Genomic DNA, 20,147 nt, shown 5'->3' with positions numbered 1-20,147 from the left:
TCTTCATGCAAATAAAGTATCTTGGAACCCAGGATAAAAATTAGAGCAAGTTCCAGACATCACTAATATTCTCTTAAATCTGAAAAAAAAAATTAAGAAAGCTAGAAAAGAAACATACTGGTATCATTAAAGATGATATGTAGAAAAGTTATTATGGTAATATTTAATTCTAAAATTTTAAGGTTAAACAAACAAACAAACAAACTCTGTTTGGCCTTGCTGCCTTGGTTTGAATTTTTCTTAAGAAAACCATGAACAGAATGGGAAACAAGTCTTTGCCATGATGGATTGTGTTGTGCATTTGACCACAAGGGGACAGATGCACCCATTCTTTTAATTCAGTTTTGCTTTGCTTTCATCAGTAGTATGGATACATTGGAAAGGAAGCTGATTTTGGACAGTTCCCACCACCCCTGACCCCCGTAAGTTTGCAGACATTTGAGATGTGTCATCTCTAAGCCTCACAGTAACCCAGCAGTCTTAGGTAGGATTATCTCCATTTTTCAGATGAGGAGACTGAGGATAGGGGAAGGGTAAGGCATTTATCCAAACTCACACAGGTAGGAATGTTTGGATTTATTGTCAGAGTGGGTTGGGTGCTATGGCCCAAATCCAGGTAAATGCCTGTTAGCAGGAGGAACAGCCCTCTCCTTACCGATGCCTCCTTGGTGTTAGTCTCCTCTGATGCTGACTTGGCGACCTTCTGAATGATGGGGGCGATGTTGGTAGGACCGTAAAGCTGGAGCTTAGGAAGGCAGCTCTGATAGGCCTCCACAACTCCTTGAATTCCTAAGGTGAAATTAACAAAGATCAGTAGTACAGTAGTCCCCTCAAATATAAGTATAATCAAGCATACACAGAAATAAAGCATTCAGTTGCCTCCCAACAGTCCTTCTCAACATCACACTTATATCCTTAAGGCACAAAGAAAATACCACATCCCTGGTGTTGCCTATACTCCCGCTGATACTCTCTTTAAAAGTGCAAGTCAAAAGCAACCATTTCCACAAACTTTTCCCTAATGTCCCACTTTACACACATGATTTTGTTAGATCCTCGTAGCACAAAGAAATAGATGTTACACCCCTTTTATAGGTGAAGAAGCTGAGGCTCAGAGAGGTTAAATGATCTGCCTCAGGTCACACAGCCAGGGAGTTGAAATCTCAAGATTCAAGCCCAGGTCTTGTCTGGCTCTGTCTATCTAAAGGCTATGTTCTCAGCCATCCAGCAAGTCAGCTCTAATGTTTCTCTCATTTTCACACCACCTCCTGAGTCTGCTCTAGTAGGTACCACCCCAGGTCGCCCGTAGAAGTCACGTGTACATCGCTTCATCATCATTATTTAATGGAAACAATGTTGAGGAATTTCTACCTGGAAATAATGCAATACCGACCAAAGCCTTTGAGAAGGCTCTTCTTTCCGGCACAAAACCATGAAGCTACTTGTTTGACGTCATATCCTTTGCCAGCACACTGAAAGTGTCAAATGCTTTCCATGTTTCCCCCCTCCTTATTCCTTCATAGAGAGGAAGTTGTGATAAATGAATACCTAATGAAAACTTAGAAAGCAGTAAGAGGCATAGCTTATCACTGCCCATTGAGTAGTTTTTCTCCCTCAAGTTTTTCTGGTCAGAGAAACCCAGAATTGTTATCAATATTCTTGCTGTAAGCTCAAGACCTCTTCTGCATTATGCCTCTTCTAGCTATTTTTCTGCTCTGTTATTACAGCTTTCCATTGTCTTTGGAGTAGCATGGTTTCTCTGGATCCAGGAAGCCTGCATCAGAGCAGAGAGATTAAAATGGGAAAGGTACCTACAGAAGGGCTGTGAGCCCTCAGCTTGCTTTCATGTGTGATTTACCTGCACATTCTGGGTTGTCTTCATTAAAGTTGATTGCGAAGTCGTGAGAGACCTAGACACCAATTAAAATTTAAAAAAGGAAGAAAGGAGAATTATAACTTTAATCCAGTAAGGAGGCACTGGGGTTTAGAGTTTGCAAACAAATGCCCATTACATTCATTATGTGTTAAGCAGCAGGAACCATTTTAAGCCTTTACACAATCAATCTGAGATGGAGGGTGAATTCCAAGCTCCCTGTGGAGTTGAGGTGACAGGAAGACTTTCTAGAATCAGATAAATGCCGGCAGGAGAGAAGAATAAGGCAAATAAAAAAGAAATCGAAGAAAAATGTAACTTCAAATAGCTTCCAGATAGAACTGGCCACAGCCTGGAGGCTTAGATCTGGCCGAGCTCTATTTGGACGCAGTGATAAAAACAATGATCGCTCAATAACGCAAGCTGCCTGTCCAACATGGTGATGGTTATGAAGGTGCCAGCTAAGCCGCTGACATTTAAGAATCATTCTAACATGATATGTAGAAATATAGGACAGAAGGATTTTCCCATATACACAGGTTAAAATAAACTCTACTCTTGGAAAAGTAATAAATACAGTTTTTCCTCTTCCAACACAATTTCCTCTATCTGGCAGGAGCTATGCATAAGGTCAAAAAAGATATTGTTTACTTTTTGGTTTCTAAAACCTGATAAAACAAGAGGGATGTTTTTGGCATCTGGACATGTTTATTGGATTATTTGGAATTATACAGAGACTTCTTCCATTTCAAAGGCTATTTCCAAGCACTAACTTTTTTGGAGGCTAGAAGACAGGTCATTGCATTACAAGACCCCTCTTTTCTTAGTGTTGGTGCCCTACCCCACATTTCCTTGTCCTGAGCACTTCCAGGCAAGTCAGTTGACTTCCAATCATCTTACCTGCTTTATTTGCCTTAAGTTTTTCTCGGGCCTGCCTAGCTGAAAGTATTGGAAAACCAACATCCCTGGGGAGTTGTCGTTAATCACTCACTGGATGACAGGATATGGTGTATCAGTACCCTAGCTGTCTTATCTCTTGGGGTCTGTGCATGCTCTGCATTATCTCCCTGGGGGCCCCAGCAGAATTAAGTTCTAACTGCCCACAGAGGTGACTGACTTGTCAGTGTACCCTGTGTTGACTTGCCCCCATTTCTCCACTCTCTGTTGAGGTTTCCTCCACCTCTCAAATAAACAACTTGCCTCCAAATCCTTGCCTCAAGGTCTGTTCCCAAGAGAGTGCAAACTAAGACGGAGATGCTTGTGGCTCAGTTTCAAGGCAAACTCTGAGATTTCATCCTACAGAAGGCAATTGTGACAAACTCTCTGGGGGCACCTGACAGGATGAGACCATCAGTACCTGTCATGGTGTAGGGGAAATTAGGCGTGGGAAAAGGGGCATTTGCATGACTTTTTGAGAAGAGCAATGAGGATATGGGAGGAGGGATGTCTGTTAAGACAGAAGGAAGAATAAGTTAGCTGGCAGGTAGCATGGAGTCAAGGGATCAGGTGAGCATGAGGATTTCAGAAAATATCAAAAAGGATGAGTTACACCAGAAGGGGGCCAGGTAGATGTCATAGATGAGAAGAGGAGGGGCTGAAACAAGTGCACTGCACACCTCTGAGACCAGAAAACTACCTGGTGGGAATGTGGTGGAGAATGTTCTACCATCTCTGGGTAGTTGGACTGGTGGTTGCTTTTATGCTTTTTAAATTTTTTTAAAGATTTATTTATTTATTTGAGAGAGAGAGAGAGAGAGAGAGAGAGAGAGAGAGACAGGGGGAGGGGTGGGTAGAGGGAGAGGGAGAGACTCCCAAGCAGCCTCCCTGCTGAGTGCAGAGCCCAATACAGGGATCGATCTCATGACCTGAGCTGAAATCAAGAGGTAGATGCTTAACCAACTGAAACACCAGGTTCCCCATGGACCGGTGGTTTTTGATTGGTCGTTCTCAAAGCTCAGCAGCTCTGGGAAGAAGGCTGGCACCCATTTGTCCAGATTCTGGATTTGATACCTCATCTAAAGGTGACTGCATCTCCTCAGTTCTGGCTAATTCTTATATGTATATTCTTTGAATCTTAGTGTTGCCAGGTCTTCCAGTTTTTCTGGAGAAGCAAGAAATCTAACATTGTAAATGAAATTGCATAATTCTTTTAAAAAAGTTGTGTCAGATATAATACATTTGTGGTCTGAATAATGCCTACAGGCCACCAGTCAGCAGCTCCTGTTCTTGTTCTTCTGCATGTGCTCAATTTCCAACAAATGCTTCTAGAATTCTGTAGCCATGCCCGGGAGGGAAAACAGTGTGGGTTTTGAGGCCAACAAGAAAGAGGACAGGTCAGAGAGACACTCCAGTCCATCCACTGTTCACCCCAGTAGTAACAGGGATTTGGATTCCCTTTTTTCAAAAAGGACACAGGAGGGGAAGGCCATTGGTCTGAGAGGTCTGGTGTGGGAGCAAACGTCAGCATTTTTCTCCTGCTCGGCAACTCTATCAGTAAAAGAGAAACTGATGACTGAGCAGTATTGCTTCCACTTAGCATGTACCTCACAGGAATTGGTGAGTCTGGGGTAGGGACATTGCTTTCTCTCCAAGGCCCTTCTACCTGTGGGAGCAGAATTCTCTGTGGAGAGTGTCCCACAGGAACATCTGGTATACCACAGCATACTGTTTCAGCTCCCCTGCAGTGCAAATCTCTCTTCACAATCTTTGCCTTCCTTGTTCATGAGAAATCAGTACCAACTAGGATGCCAGTGTTTTCACAGAACCTTCCAGCTTCCCAGACTTGAAGCCAAAATGGTTCTCCTTCAGGACTTCACTGTTTCTCTCCCCCACATAGGCCAGCTCAGGGACTTGGAATGAGGGAGTCTATAGACATCCTTGTCATGATCTTTCACTGTTGGCATTGTCAGTAGGACCTTTCTCTGGGGCAGACCTAAATAGATAGGTTCTGAGCCAGTGGAGATCAGCTTCCTGAGTATTTTCTCAGTCTCTGATCATATCTATTAAAGAAACTCAACAGTGGAACCTTTCATTCGGACCTCTGAGAAGACCCATCTGGAATACAGGAGATTGGGTTTCATCAAAAGATAGGTACCAGTGAGCTAATCCCACAGGTTCTGAAGACCATTTCTGAGTTTTGGGGCTCTACTTACATAATTTTATCAGGGGCCAAAAGAGTGAACGCCTATGAAGGAATCCCAAGTCATCCTTAAGCAACAGCAAAGGATCTCTACTCACTTACCGTGTACTCTGGGGGTATTCTGGCACCAAACCCAAAGGCTGGGAACATTTTGTCACTGGAAAAAAAAGAAGTTGCTTCATTTGTTCATCTAATCAGGAAGAAAAACATGAACCTGCATTACCTCACAAGGACATGTTCCTATGCCAAATGCTGACTCATGCTTCTTGATTATCTGTGGTAATGGGATAGCAGTAGCATGGGTAATTAAAATCAAGAAGGAAACCCTAAAGTTCTTTATAGTCATTAGTCTGCAATTTCTTCCCATAATTTTTGCTAGATTTGATACTAAGGAACAAAATGGCCCAGGATTGCCTCCCCTCCCCTCCCCATTTTCTGTCTTTGAAAAGTGATCATGAATTAGGTAACCTCAGTGGTTGATAATTAGGGTTTTTCATATATGTTATCTTTTAAAATCTTTGTAGAGAGAGACCATTATTCCCATTTCCCAGGTGGCAAAATGCCTTGGGAGGTAAAGTGACTTATCCAAGATCAGGCTGCTAGTTAAAGCCAGGGTTCAAATCCAGACAAGTCTAAATCCAAAGAGATATTAAAAGTCAATGGGCAGTTTGGAAGGCTGGCTAACTGTCAGGGCTTGGTACCATTAACAGGACTCATTGTATCCATTACTTTAACTCATACAAACAATATAAACTGTTTACATATCTTTTCTTATCTCCTGAATGCAAAGGGATGCTGCTTTTTTTTTTTTGCATTAATAACTTTACATCTACACTGCCTCTCTGTCCCAAACTGCCCCTTGCCCCTCTCTTCAGCATACTTGCCATAGTGTATGTGCACAATAAATAATTTTTTTAAAAGATTTTATTTATTTATTTGACAGAGAGAAATCACAAGTAGATGGAGAGGCAGGCAGAGAGAGAGAGAGGGAAGCAGGCTCCCTGCTGAGCAGAGAGCCCGATGCGGGACTTGATCCCAGGACCCTGAGATCATGACCTGAGCTGAAGGCAGCGGCTTAACCCACTGAGCCACCCAGGCGCCCCCACGATAAATATTTAACAACTAGATAACCCATGAACTGAATCATGGCTTGGTTTCTCTTATGCATACTGAAATGTCTCTTAATTTATTCATTCACATATGTTATATTAACTCCAAGTTTACTGTACTATAGGTGAGATGATGGGGCAAAGAATTAAAATTAATTGGCACATACAATGTGCCAGGTATGATGCTATGCAATGTGCATTTTTATTTAATTCTCATGCAACCCTTGAAGTTCCACCTCTTTACTAGTCCTGTTTACAGATAAACTGAGTCTCAGAAAGGCTAAGAAGATGGCCAAAGGTGTTTACCAGGGAGGACCGTGTGATTCTAAAGCCCATGCCTTTCCTGTTGTCCCATTATAATTTAATGATTGTATATAGCATTACATGTGATTTCCTTCTGGAACGTGCAGTAACAGGGCCCCCTGACCAGACAAGTAAGACTCTCTTTAGGCAAACCTTTGTTGCAGTGGGGCTCTGGAATATTGTTCTTGGCAGAGGAATATCCTTTTCATGCCATCTACCTTTTACATTCTCTCCCATGAAAAATACAACTGAGATTTGTTCTTGGAACAATTCCTACATTTCTCAGCTCTTTGCAGAGTTAGTAAAGGAGGAAAGGAAATTCAGATTAGGGTTCACTGTCTCTGAATGGCTCTGTCAACCAAATGGGACCCCACCTCCCAAGGCTGACAGAGTAGTCAAAGTACCAAAGCCAGATTTTTACCCATCACTATCTGACAGATGTAGAGGTCATTAGTAGCCAAAGATGACTTTGATAACATGTCACTAAAATACGGCAAAGTCAAGCAAATTTGGTGTAGGGGTTGGGAGATACAAAGAAGCTAGCATTCTTTGGAATTAGTCAAATTCTCCAGAAAACCACCAGCTCTCCATTTTCCTCACTATTGGGCAGGAACAGACTTTGTGCTGCCTTGCATCTGGCATTTAGTAGAAAAGGTATTAATAGTGGTAAATAGAAAAACACAACATCTTATAAAAGATTAGTCACAGCTCTGAGAAAAAAAGATACTTCAGGTCTTTGGAATACTGAAATACATCGCCTCAGTAATTCCTCCTTAACCAAAACAAGGGCGAGCAGGTATGAAGAGGAATCTGTGAGGGAGAGTTCAGAGGTACTCTGGGGGCCAGGCTGGAAAAACATTTTCCAGGGTGGAGACTGGGTCCTGGCTCTTCCAACCTGGAGATGGCTCAGAAGTCCAAACAGGAACCTAGGGGGCTCCATACCTTTTATTTTTTAATTTGATGAGTCTAGGAAGGGTGAGATCTAATATTCCATCCATTGCTAATCACTAAACCAATGTTCCAGCCTTAATGATATTCTTTTTATACCTTCTAAGCCACCCTTGGGGATTTGAAGTTTGCTGAGCATGATGCACTGTTATGTAATTGAATTTCAAGAGCAGGGAGGTAGAGAAAATGCCTCACCCTACAAGAGGAATAATTAATGACCCAGGAGGGCATCAATTCTCTGAAGTTAGCCACCACAAGGTCTCTAACTAACAAACATACTGAAGAAAAAGTTTCAAGCCTAAGCACAATAGATTTAAACATCCATGCTTCCTGATTAAAAATAAAACTAGGCAGAGAGAAGTCGTACGCAAGAGGCAAGAGAAGGCAGGTTGAGCACACAAGGAAGCATTGGGAACACCAGCACATCAAAGAACTTGAGATTGAATCCACTCAGCCCCGAGAAAGGGGCCACTCGGCAGCTACTGGGAAAAGGATGGGTGGAACTTGCCCACTTGGAAAATTCAATGTTACCACACTGCTAAAGACAATCTTTTATTCTCACTATTGGAATAACATAGTAAAAAATACAGGAAAAGAGCCCATCATCTTCAACAGTAAATGAACATGCCGTTCTGAACTTGTTAGGGAATGACCTTGTTCTGATGATCTCCAGATGGAAGATTTATTTTCAAACACCATTTTTATCCTTCTGCTCAGGAAGACTTTGAGATGAAGAAAGAGGGCAATAAAAATAAAGACAACTTACTTCATCCATAAGGAAACAGAGGCTGACTCAGAGCAAAATGGCATTTCAGAACACCTAGACATTTAATTAAGACTGTTCTTTAAGACAATGGTTTTAGCACTGGGGTACATGGAAATAAATGCAAAGCCCTTCTGGGGACAGGAGAGCATTTTTTTTTTTTTTTAAAGGAAATCAGTATTCAGTTTCTCTACTTTCATAGCTATTCTCTGTTGAAATTGATCTTCTGGGAACACCTATAATAGAAAGACCAGCTCTCCATTCACACCTTCCCTTTCACAATTGCCCTTCTCTTTACCCATTCTGAATCTTAACCACAATGATGCATTGTTCCAGAGTGTATAAACTCTGCAGTAGAAAATAAGGGAACTAGGAAACAAATCCTTTTGCAAGTCAGGTAGTTGCCAATTTTTGCTTTAAAAAATTGTAGGAAGTGCTGATATCAGCTGGTAGATCATTAAAAATACATTTTGGTGATAAGCCATTATGTGATTTTTTTTGATATATAACAGAATGGAAATAGATAAGTAATACTGCTCATCAAACTCTTTTCATTACCATGTGCTTATTTATAAGGACAAGTTTTCTTAGTATTTATATTGATAAAAACAAAAAATTGGATTAGAATTGATCTTAGACTGTTCTAGTACTAGGTAGCATTCATCTATAGGTATGTAAACTACTTGGGAAAGAACCCCATTATTTGTTTCATTAAAAGTTTTTATTTTTTTTATAGGCAATAATTAGACATTGACATTTCCAATATATTTATGTTCTTTTGATCAATTATGCACTAATAATAATTGTAATAAAGGCTGCAACAGAAGATTTTAAAAAATATTTTGAATCTTTACAACAGAGAACATTTTAGGCATTAGAAATTTTAAAAATTTATATTCATATTTTTATTGTAGAAACTCAATAAAAGGATTTTGAATCCAAATCTTAAAGATACATTAGGATGAAATTCTTTGGGGGAGGGGAAATATAGTTTCATGGAAAAAAAGAAATAATTAAAATTCTCAACTCCAGTTAAAGAACTTGTTCATACATTTTTTAAATGGATGATGGTGAGTACCACAGAGCTATGGCATTTAGATCCTACTAAATGCATTCAAAAGAGTTATGTAAGAGTTTTATTTTTAAATGTTCCTATTTACAATACACCAGGATTTTTGGTCTTTGTCATTGTTTAACCTCATGATGGAAAACATTAGATTTCAATATAAAAATATGTGACATTACATTTTTATCAAATTCTTTTTTGGGGGGGGCGCCTGGGTGGCTCAGTGGGTTAAGCCTCTGTTTTCGGCTCAGGTCATGATCTCAGGGTCCTGGGTCCCCACATCGGGCTCTCTGCTCAGCAGGGAGCCTCCTTCCCCATCTCTCTGTCTCTGCCTGCCTCTCTGCCTACTTGTGATCTCTGCCTGTCAAATAAATAAAATCTTTAAAAAAAATTCTTTTTAGGGATATATGCTCAAAACCAAAAATTAAAGGTCATTGGTTCAAAATGTCCTTTAGATCTGACACTGTAATCCCTTTTTCCTATTGTGTTCAGTTTATTTTTAAGAGTATCGAAAATAATAGCCTCTATCATTTACTGAGTATCACAGGCAGAACATGTGCTAGCTAGCCACTTTCTAGCTTATCCTTACAACTGCTCTGCAAGGAAAGTTTGATAAATCTTCCATTTGAAATCAAGGACGCCAAGGCTCATGGAATGGAAGGAAACCTCAGAACAGAGGCAGCAGAGCGAGGGTCTGAACCCAGGTCTACCTGTCCATAGGACCCTGTGCTCTTTCCATCACCCCTGTTGACTCTGCCCTTTGTCGGAGGCTGGTCTGGTCTAAAGATTCAGAATAATGAAGAAAAGTCCATCCATGTTCTAATAACAACAAAGGATAGAATCAGCATTCCAAAGGATCAGAATTACCATTCTGAACATCCCAGAATTTGCTATTCACAGAAGGTCCTCCTTGACTGCCTTGGAAACTAACCTGGGAAACTTACTCCTTCTCTCTTGATGCAGTCCCCATCCTTACACAGGGCAAAGTCGCCCTGACTGTGCCGGGCTGTGATTTATTTACGTGCCTTTTTCTCTCTGAAACTGTGAAGTGGCTGGGGGAAATCATGCTCTATTAATTTATCTCTGTTTTTATGGTACCACGTGAGGTGCCCGGCAGCCAACAGGTGCTGCATAGCTCCTTAGCCATCGCATCTGACCCATCCAATCGATTTAACTCTGGAGCTCAACTTGCGATGCCCATTAGGAAAATGCCCATGAAAAATCCTGACTCCTCAGGATGTACACCGGACTAATTAAAGCAGGATCTGGGGTGGGGCCCAGGCATCACCATATTTTATGACATGCTGAATGATTCCAGTGTGCTGCCAAGGCTGAGAACCCCTGACTGGTGTTGGTGGAGTGGAAGGGGGGGCACTGTGTTACAAACCTATCTTCTGATTCTAAACCCAATACCCGTCAGAAGGGGCATCAGCCCTAACTTTGCCTCCTAACGCACCATGCAGGAAGACTCCTGCCTCAGCAGCTGAAACTTCTGTCTCCTTCTGGGGTGGCCACATCCATGACATGGCAGTCTATGCTTGCAAGCAATGTATTCAGTATTTATACTCTCTTGATAGCAGATAGACCAGCCTTTTGTTGGAGAACACAACAGGGGGTCAGAGACCTATATCTCTGCTGGGCCCAAGGCAGGGATGTCACCTTGATCTTGAGCAACCTGACCGGTATGTTCACAGGAGCCGGGCAAATGCTACAATGCAAATGGAATATATGTGCGCGCGCACATGTATGTGTGTGTGTGTGTGTGTGTGTGTGTGAGCAGATACGTGTGCAGGGTTGGGGAGTCCAAGGGGAAAGTATGGGCAGTGTTCTCTCTTTCCCAGGCATAGACCCAGAGAGACAGAGCAGGCAGACAGGACTGTCTTCTGGGCTTAGGACCAGATATTTGTGGAAAAGTTTCCCCTTCCAGGGCACCCCGAGAAGGGTCCAGCATCTCGCAAGCTGTTCTACTTCATGGATCACCTCGTACTGACCCCTCAGCAATGACTGTACAAGGCAAGAAGAAAAACCCCTGGTTGTCAGAGGCTGGGAGCAATTTCTAAGGCTCATGGGGATTAAAAACCTCTCTGTTGCTGCAGGAGGGGGAACGACGCCTTCTGTCAGTTTTTATTCAAGTGTTTCTTTTGAACATCAACCTCAGTGACTTTGATGTGAGAATAAATTAATTCCAAAGCCCCAACTTGAAATTTCCTGACTCTGCCTGTCTATTGTCTACCCACCCACGCAAAGGAGAAACTGCGGAACCTTGTCAGTTCTTAAGGCAGCAGCTTGCATTACACATTTTTCCAGGGAGTCTTTTAAAAGAACGCCTAGGCTTTTCAGTGCTTTTCCTCCTTTGGTATTTGCCCTTTTTAATGCTGAGCTGCCTTCTTTATACATATACGTATACGTATAATCAAGCTCCACTGAGCTGCAGAAGCCTGATTTTCCTGGACAGTTGGGCCAGTAATTTCCGTATTATAATATTAAAATGTTAAAAAGAATAATTTACAATAATTTTTCATGTAGCCCCTAAGGTATCCCATCTTAGTTTTATACTGAATCTGTATTTTCACATGAATACAAAATGCTCTCTGGGCTTTGCCTTTGCCTGGCTTTTATATTTTAAGGGGATAATAGCTCTAAAAGATATACGGGTCCCTGGGATCATAGTATCTGAATCTTGCATGTGAGGTAACCAGGAAATAGGAAGTTCAGCACCTTGTTCCAGATCATTCCATAAATCTGCTGCAGAACCACAGCCAAGGCTCTGGGCATTGGCAGCTTAGTTCCTGGTCAACCCACCAAACTTCCCTTTGGAATGCATGCGTACTCTGCCTTCTTTCCCGAAAAGAGCCAACATTATTGTTAAGCATCTATTTATTGTATTGTATGGAGCACTTTACCTACTCCTTTTCTTTCATGAGCATTTCAAGATTTAAAAGTTATTAAGAATCCTGTAGCTATCCACTCCCTCCTTCTTTCTGGCCCCTTATGTATACACTAGAACACTAAATCATTTCTGTGCAAGAGATGACTGCTTTGGTGTCTTGGGGATGGCTGGAGAAGTTTCTGGCAATGGAGATGCACTTTGTCAGTTTTTTCTTTCCTTGGTGGAACTCTCCATATGATATATACCCTCTCTAGGAATACTCCCTGTATTTGGGCCAAAACAAATCAGAGCTGAAATTCAAGATGTTTTCATAGTTAATATCTCAAGGTTAAGTATGAGAAGTATTACTTCAACAAGGTAATTTAAAATGCTATTGCCTTCTGTTCTAAATGTACAAGAGGGCAAACGTCAGCAAGCGCTTGAGTGTTTCAAGCTGTTTGATTTTACCCGACCTGTTTGTTCAGTCCCCAACTGCCCTCAAACCCAGTTGAGTTACTGGTAATGACCAAGTCAAATCCAGAAAATCACTGGCAGGAAGAATAATGACGAGACCCTCCTCTTCCCCTGTCCTGTTTGTTTCTCTGCACATTGTGATCACTAGATTGTCTCATTCCCTATGTGCCTGGGGCAACAGGTTTATAATATTACTACCACTAATTATGAGACTAGAAAGAACAGAAGTCATACTATCTGAAACTGGAAGACAGAGTCACTTATTGTCCTAATTTAAAGGGTTAGTTTGTTGCTTCTTATTACTAACTGGCCTTGTTTTATAATCATACTAAGGACACAACTGAGATTTACCTGTATTTATATTTATATCGGTTCTTCCTTAAAGAACCTTTTGAACATGTGAACAACTTCACCTCAACCTGGAAATACTGAAAAGGCAAAATGCATTCAGTTTCATGTAATTTATGTGAATTACAATTCTTTTGATGAGAAAGGTCAATATTTACCAGCGAGGGAAAATAAACATAATACCGATCTGATCCCCAAAATCAAGTTTTCTAGATACACACATATCGACACACACAAACACTCCCATGGGCACACACACATGCACATGGGCGGATGCACACCCTCTGCTGATGTTACCAGTAGCTCTGAAATCAGTGAAACACTGTGGTTATGAGCTTCAGTGGTGGAATGAATTAGATCTGTGTTCAAATCCTGCTTCAGGCTGAGTGAGTGCACAGATTGCTTAACCTCCCCACACAGTTCTCTCCTGCTAAATAGTGCCTCCTACACAAGACGGAATGTGACGGTTAGATGCAATAAAGCCCAATAAACTGGTGCTTCTCAAAGTCCGCCGTGCATGCAAATCATCTGGGAATCTTATTAATGTGCCAGTTGAACTTCAATAGGTCTAAAGTGGGGCTTGAGAGAATATTCTAAGTTTCTGGGTGGTGCTATGCTGTAGTCCGCAGACCAAGTTTTGAGTAGCAAGACACCTTCTGAAACTTCACAAAAAGGAAAGTGGTTTTGCAAGCCAAATAAGAAAGCTGAGAAAGGATTGTGGGGTGTGTGTGTGTGTGTGTGTGTGTGTGTATGTGTGTCTGTGTGTGACCAAGTTGAGCATGGCATGAGCTCAGTTTCTCTAGGTGTGGAGAGGATAAAAGGTTTGGGCAAGCTTTTATCCCGTTTCTTCATGAGCCTCAGTACGGGTAGCGGTTGGACCTGATTTCCACTTTTCTGCCCAGGATCAGTGAGGGACCATCAGAACCCACAGAAAGGTAAGGCGTGAGCCAACTGGGAGTCTTGTACCTGTCATAGTCTTGGCAGATCTCCCCCACAGCCACCAAGGCCTTCAGGTACTCGTTGGGTTGGTAAGGGTGGATGTAGTGCAGGGAACAGCTGTTCCTGGGGTCCCCATTTGAGGCTGTGAAATCTATAGCTACCTGGAAGAGAAAAAAGGAGAATGGGTAGATTAAAGTGAACGTATCTCACAGGCATTGTGATCAGCCGCACAAAGGACATGGCTCAAGATGGAAAAAGCAGCACATCACATATGCTGCCAAAAAGGAAAGTGAGAGGAGTTATTAATTTGGTTGAGACCATTTCTGTAGTCTTCGATTGTCCCCTCCCCCAGTGCCAAAACAGAACTTGAGATGGACATGTCGGTCAGAAAGCCCAGCCATTGCTGATCCCCGTTACCAGGCAGCATGAGTACAGGTAGAATATCTGGTCCCGTCTACGGCCATACCACCCTGAACGCGCCCGATCTCGTCTGATCTCGGAAGCTAAGCAGGGTCGGGCCTGGTTAGTACTTGGATGGGAGAATATCTGGTCCCCAGTTCCTGGTTCACTAAGAAAAGACTTCTCTGCTGTCCAGGCAGGACAATTTCATCTCAGAGGCAGAGGTAAATTACCTTAAAACTAAATTCTGTGTTTCTGGTGTGATCTATCTCAAAAGCCATACTCATATGTTCATGTGTGGTGAGTTGCAGAGACGTGTTGACATGGTTATAATAAATTTTCTGCAAGAAGCAGCTTCGAGTGAGGCATTAACTTTTGGTTTTCCCTCATGTGAGAGAGGTCCTGCCTGTAACAGAGAAGAAGCCTGGATGCTCTGGCACCGTGACTGGGAGGTAAAGAAGAAAAACCTCTGTCTTGCCACCAAGTAGATACTATCCTTGAACTTCTTAAAGTTTTTCTGACCCTTACCATCATTATCTAATTCAGAGTTGACTCACTTAACCCTCTTAACAACAGCAAACAACCACTAAAGGCTCAAGCCTGGAAGTGCTAAAATGGGAACGATCATTTCTTCTGATTTCCAACATCATTACCAATTAAATAAAAGTTAACCCAGCAAACACCTCTCAAAAAAGAAAAAACAAAAAAGCTTCAGCTTGGGAGTGGGGAGTATGGGGAGTGGTAGGGAAAAGATGGGGGCGATTAAAACAATTAAAACAAAAGGAGTTGTTTGAAAAGCAAGAAATGTTCGCGTTACATCTCTTTTTCTTCAGGGTCTGTCAGGATCCATTCACAAGCTTACTAATGACAGAAAGGCTTTATTTTCTCTTATGATCCTGTGAGTGTGAAATGTATATTATTTAACAAAATTCCATTATGACACATAATTGGAATGTCCCATTGGATTTACTTAGGGGGGAATGTCACTTCTGGAAGGACAGAGAAAAGGCGCTATGTCTTTCATTTCTGTTCCTGAAAGATGACCCCATAAGAGCAAGGATGATAGGTGAAAATAGCCCCCATGTCTTATATTGTAATGTTACAATAGAATCCAAGTGACTAGAAAAGAAAAAGCGATAGGCTAACAATTCACTTACAACCTTTCTTTTTTCTTTCATGTGAGGCTATTTCTTCATTACCAGTTTTGCGTCCCCTTTCTTTCTCACCCCTCCCCAGGACTGTGTTGAAAAGAAATTTAAGCAGGATTCAAAATCTATTTTCAGAACACCCTGATGTTTTCAACAAAGGGAGTACCAGCTGATAAAATGCTAGTACTAACAGTGTTTCAAAAGGAAAGGTCGGGTGGAGAAAAATCACACAGTACTTCCCCAACCCTGAGATGCCCTTGCTCAGATAACAAAGGGACGGAGAGAGGAGCAACCTTTGTTAAAACCCTACTCTGTGTCAGACACAGTACTATCTGCTTTCCAGGTTTTGCATTATTTCATTTTCATGAAAACACTCTGGGAGGCAGAGATTGCTATTCCTTTTTCTCGATGAAAATCCTCCCGATTCCCAGCCCAAAGGTGATGAAGTTTTCTGGGGGTAGAGCTGGGTTAAAACCTAAGTCTCAGGGCGCCTGGGTGGCTCAGTGGGTTAAAGCCTCTGCCTTCGGCTCGGGTCATGATCCCAGGGTTCTGGGATCGAGACCCGCATCGGGCTCTCTGCTCAGCGGGGAGCCTGCTTCCTCCTCTCTCTCTGCCTGCCTCTTTGCCTACTTGTGATCTCTGTCTAATAAATAAATAAAATCTTTAAAAAACAAAAAAATAAAAAAAAAAAAACCTGAGTCTCTATAGCTCTGAAGACTATAGAGACTTCTATATTCAGACTTCTTTATTCAGACTTCTCTGAATATGCCATTATACACCTAAGGGAACATATATGGTTGTGGCTAGCATGCCAAGATGGTACTTGGCTATGTTTATTCCTATAAAGAATGGAGGGGATTTAGCCTGGAAGTAAGGAGACAAGCTTAGCAGCAACTAGAGTAATTTAGGAGAGTCAAATGGCCTTGAATAAACAGCTGTTTGTAATCAGATCAGTTGTAAAAGGTAGGAAAAGAGTCAGTAAAGTGTGTGTGTGTGTGTGTGTGTGTGTGTATGTCTGTCTGTGCAATAAGGAGAATGTGTTATTGAGGATGGCTGGGGTGATTAAAGAGGACCAGCAAAATTCAGCATCTTCTGAGATAGATTCCAGCCAGAAGGTAGAAGTCAACCCACTGGAAAAAAAAGAGGAAGACAATAGGTGAAGGTCCTTTGAATCAAGGACTATGATGAAAAGTTCATGTGTTGGGGGCCTCCATGTATTTTGTGAATAAGAATGAGATGTAAAGCACTCCAGGACCCACCCATGGGGCCTCAAGCACACAGAGGTCCAAATATATGCAGATTATTTCTGGAAAACTTCTCTAAGAGGGAAACATGGGAGGTGCTGGAGAGACGGGGTCTGAAGAAACCACACACCTAGAGTCCTCCTGGTTTATGGATCGCAAGCACGCAGAGCCACCATGCTAAGTCTTTGGGTTCTGATGAGACACACTTAAGGGGTGCCAGTGCCTCCCACACATGTCCATGGCCTTTACAAGGTAAAAATTGTGCCAGGAAGGCTAGGTGGAAAGCCACCTCTTTCCTACTGAAGAAAACATTGTAGGACTCTAGAGAATTCTAGAGAATGTGCGAAAGTTGTTATGGAGATAACCTTGATTCTGTTCCAACTTATCTAAAATGCAAATCACTGGCAGGTGTCGAGATGTTGTTATTAATAACCAGCACCTACGGCTCACAACTGCTCTGTTTATGGTGCTCTTCATCATGGATCGTCACAATCCTCTGCCTGTGCTGCTTGATGCTGCAGTTTAAAATTGTCCCATGTGCTGATTACCTGAGGATCAAGGGTATTCCATGGTAACAAAAGCGTGCTGGCATCTTGATGTAAAACCGGAGGATGAAACCAGGTAGGAGAAAGACCAGAAGGGAAAAACCTCCATAAAGAAAAATGACAACCCAAGAGACCTAAATGTTCCTCTTCTCCTTCCTAGTCATGGGTAAGAGCCTCCAGGTACGCAGGCACCAAATGGCAGCATCCAAGACCAGGTGTCTCACCTGAATGAAGATGTTGTGTTACGGGGAGAGGAGTGTATAACGTCTGGATGAACACACGCAGATTCTGGCAACAGTAGATTTTAAAGTAGAGCACATATCAAAGGAGGCTGGGACTAGGGGAAGGCAAGAGGGATGACGAGGGCACACATTCAAGAAGGCTTTCATTCCCAGCTGACCCTACACTTGCATGATCTTGACAGTGAAGGCCTCCTTTTAAACCTAGGACCCTAGGTGCCTCTCTTGCTTTTGCCTCATTCCGGCCTTGTTGGTCATTTCATTTTCTAACAACTCTTTATCCTCAGGCTTGGAATAATTTCCTTATGCTTAACAAATTAGTTTGTGGCGGAGGTGACAGTGAGAAGGGGATTGTGACCAGAGAGGTTTAGGATAGAAAAGGAAGAGGATTTGGTGGCTGAGGGATGGCAATTAGGGAAAAGGAGTGGCCACATTTCTTTGGAAATGGAAGAGACGGCATCTTGAAGATAGTAGCAGCATCTGAAGATCAGCGTTAGAAGCTTGTCGTTGGGACACCTGCTCTTGGTAGTGTTGTGTATACATATGGAAGGCCTGAGGGAAGTTTTACTTTCTTTCTGCAGGCAGGCCCCTGGGGACTAAGGGGGTAGGTTTCCACTTCATTTTATCATTGACTAGACAACCATGGACAGTCTTAAGGGTCTTAAGACAGTCTTTTTCCTGGCAAGTGATGGTTTCTTAAATCTCCCTGATGAAGCTGGAGATAAAGAATCTATCTTCAGAAGGTGGCCTTCTACCAAGAATTCTCTGTGCTCTTTAAGTTAGCATTAGTGGAAAGAGAACAGAGCGAAAGGTTAGGTTTATTTTAAAAAGCAACAGGGAGGCAGTGAAAGACGGGATTAAGTTGAGAAATAAAAGCAAGAAAATGACTGAAAAGTGCCAGCTTGTGGAGGTGGCCACCGACGCCTGGCTTCCTGAATGCTGGTGGGCTCCCGGGGTGGCCACGTTTTCATTGTCGGATAGGAAGCATTTATGAAAGCCTGTGGTTCTGGTGTGTGCTCCAATCTTCTCAGCAGGCAGCCCGGGAACAGGCGCTGCCCGTGGCTCTCCCCTTCTGCCCAGGAGGCCTCGCTCATCATTAAGCAGAGCCGTGGAACAGCTTTGCAAAACCTTATAGAGTCAGAATGCGAAATGCTCCCTCCACTGCCACCAAGCCCTGGGTGCGGAGCCGCTTCGGGAAAGAGGCTGGAAGCCAAGGACAAGCATCTATCCTTGGATATGTTAAGCTTCTTCTGTGAAAGGAGACCACTTCTCAGATCCCCTTGTCTGTCTGTGACACACGAGTCATTTGAAACCTCCCCCGTATTTTCTAAGGCAAGCTGCTGGGAACCAAACTCTGGTTTGTGGCCTAATCTCTCTGTAATCAACCTGCAGCCAACCTTTCTCATATCATCTGCTGGGGCAGCTGTTTTCTTTGTTTGTTTGTTTTATATTTAAATACAGCTTGGACCCATACAATAAGCCTTGTAGGTGGAGACACTGTTCAGTCTGGACCATTTCTTAAAGGACAGGTTAAACTCTTGTGCTTTTCTATTTCCTCAAAACTCCACTGGGGAAGCAAAGAAATAGGAACTAGACTTGATGGGAGAGCCCCCCAAGATTGCCTGGTTAATTTCCCACAAACTGCAAAGCAGCTCTTCAACCCGGGGCTCCTTCTTATTTCTTGGAGGTCTACACCTCTACCACAGTCCACCAGTGTTTAGTCTGGGATATACTGTAAAGATTTAAAACTTGAACTGAGACACAGTGTAGATAAAGGATGTCCAGAACATGTTAGGTTCGGGAAGATTTCCTGAGAGAATTTGTCTTAGGTGGTCCTTTTCTTTAGGCTGGAAAGTTAGTCTGAGACGAGCCACATTCATATTAGAGTACCAAAATGTAGACTGTAAAATCAGAGATAAGGGAAATACCATTCTTAATGGTAGAAAATTACCAATACCATTACCAAAAATGGCCATCTGAAAATATGAAAAAAAAACCAAAAAAAACCCCAAAAAAACAACCAACCACTTGTTGGGGGTCTCTGGGACTACTTGAGAATCTGACACAAGATTTATATCCTCTTACCAGAAAATGCACACACTTAATTCTGCACACAATTTTGGGAGGTCAAGGCTGCCCTTGAGGTCAATTCTCATTCCTTAAGGATTTCACTAGCCTAACAGGTCATGTTTTCTTTTTCGTTTCTAGCTAGATTTTCTCTCTCCTCCTCTCTCTCATGTCTTAAGACAAATGTTTTACGTGGTTGTAATCATAGGGTAGCTCTGCTTTACATTCTGTTTTATTTCCTTTAACATTATGTCATAAACGTGTCCCATTATCATCAATCATTGTAATTCTCATTTAAAATGACTTTACCATAATCCACCTAAATGAGGTACTGTAATTTACATAGCCATTATCTTATTGTTGGACATTTAGGTTGCTTACAGCTTGTCTCTGAAAATCTGCTTTACAAAGAACATTTTTAAATATCTGGAAAAGCAGTAACTTTCAAAGGAAACAGTGAACTCTTCTACCATTTTCTTTCCAAATACCTTATGGTGTCTGTCTCTTTTATGCTGTCTATAATTTTGTGTTTTGTGTGTGAAATTCTAGTATCTATTTTATTTTTGGCTGCTGTGCCATGTGTCAAACACAGTGAACTCCATCTCCCCCTCTCTAGTCTGTTTCTCATCTGCCCACCTCCTCCCACCTCTTCCTAGACTGCCACGTGACAATTG

The 20,147-nt window shown here is 42.2% G+C and overlaps 1 protein-coding gene across 2 annotated transcripts in view; it reads right to left on the bottom strand.

Annotated features, from left to right (window-relative positions):
- The window catches only part of CPNE4 (copine 4), a 485,767-nt gene that overhangs the window by 12,831 nt on the left and 452,789 nt on the right, over positions 1-20,147 (bottom strand). For both annotated transcript variants that reach the window (XM_044252375.1, XM_044252376.1), the window contains exons 11-14: positions 13,859-13,992; positions 5,115-5,169; positions 1,859-1,910; positions 656-789 (exon numbers count right to left, since the gene is read on the bottom strand). In XM_044252375.1, coding sequence (XP_044108310.1) covers positions 656-789; positions 1,859-1,910; positions 5,115-5,169; positions 13,859-13,992 — 375 coding nt within the window. The remainder of the gene's footprint in view (positions 1-655; positions 790-1,858; positions 1,911-5,114; positions 5,170-13,858; positions 13,993-20,147) is intronic.

This window comes from Neovison vison, chromosome 6 (genome assembly GCF_020171115.1).
Source record: "Neovison vison isolate M4711 chromosome 6, ASM_NN_V1, whole genome shotgun sequence".
Classification (NCBI taxonomy): Eukaryota; Metazoa; Chordata; class Mammalia; order Carnivora; family Mustelidae; genus Neogale; species Neogale vison.
Note: the sequence above shows the minus strand (reverse complement) of the source record. Positions and strands in the feature narration are given on the sequence as shown.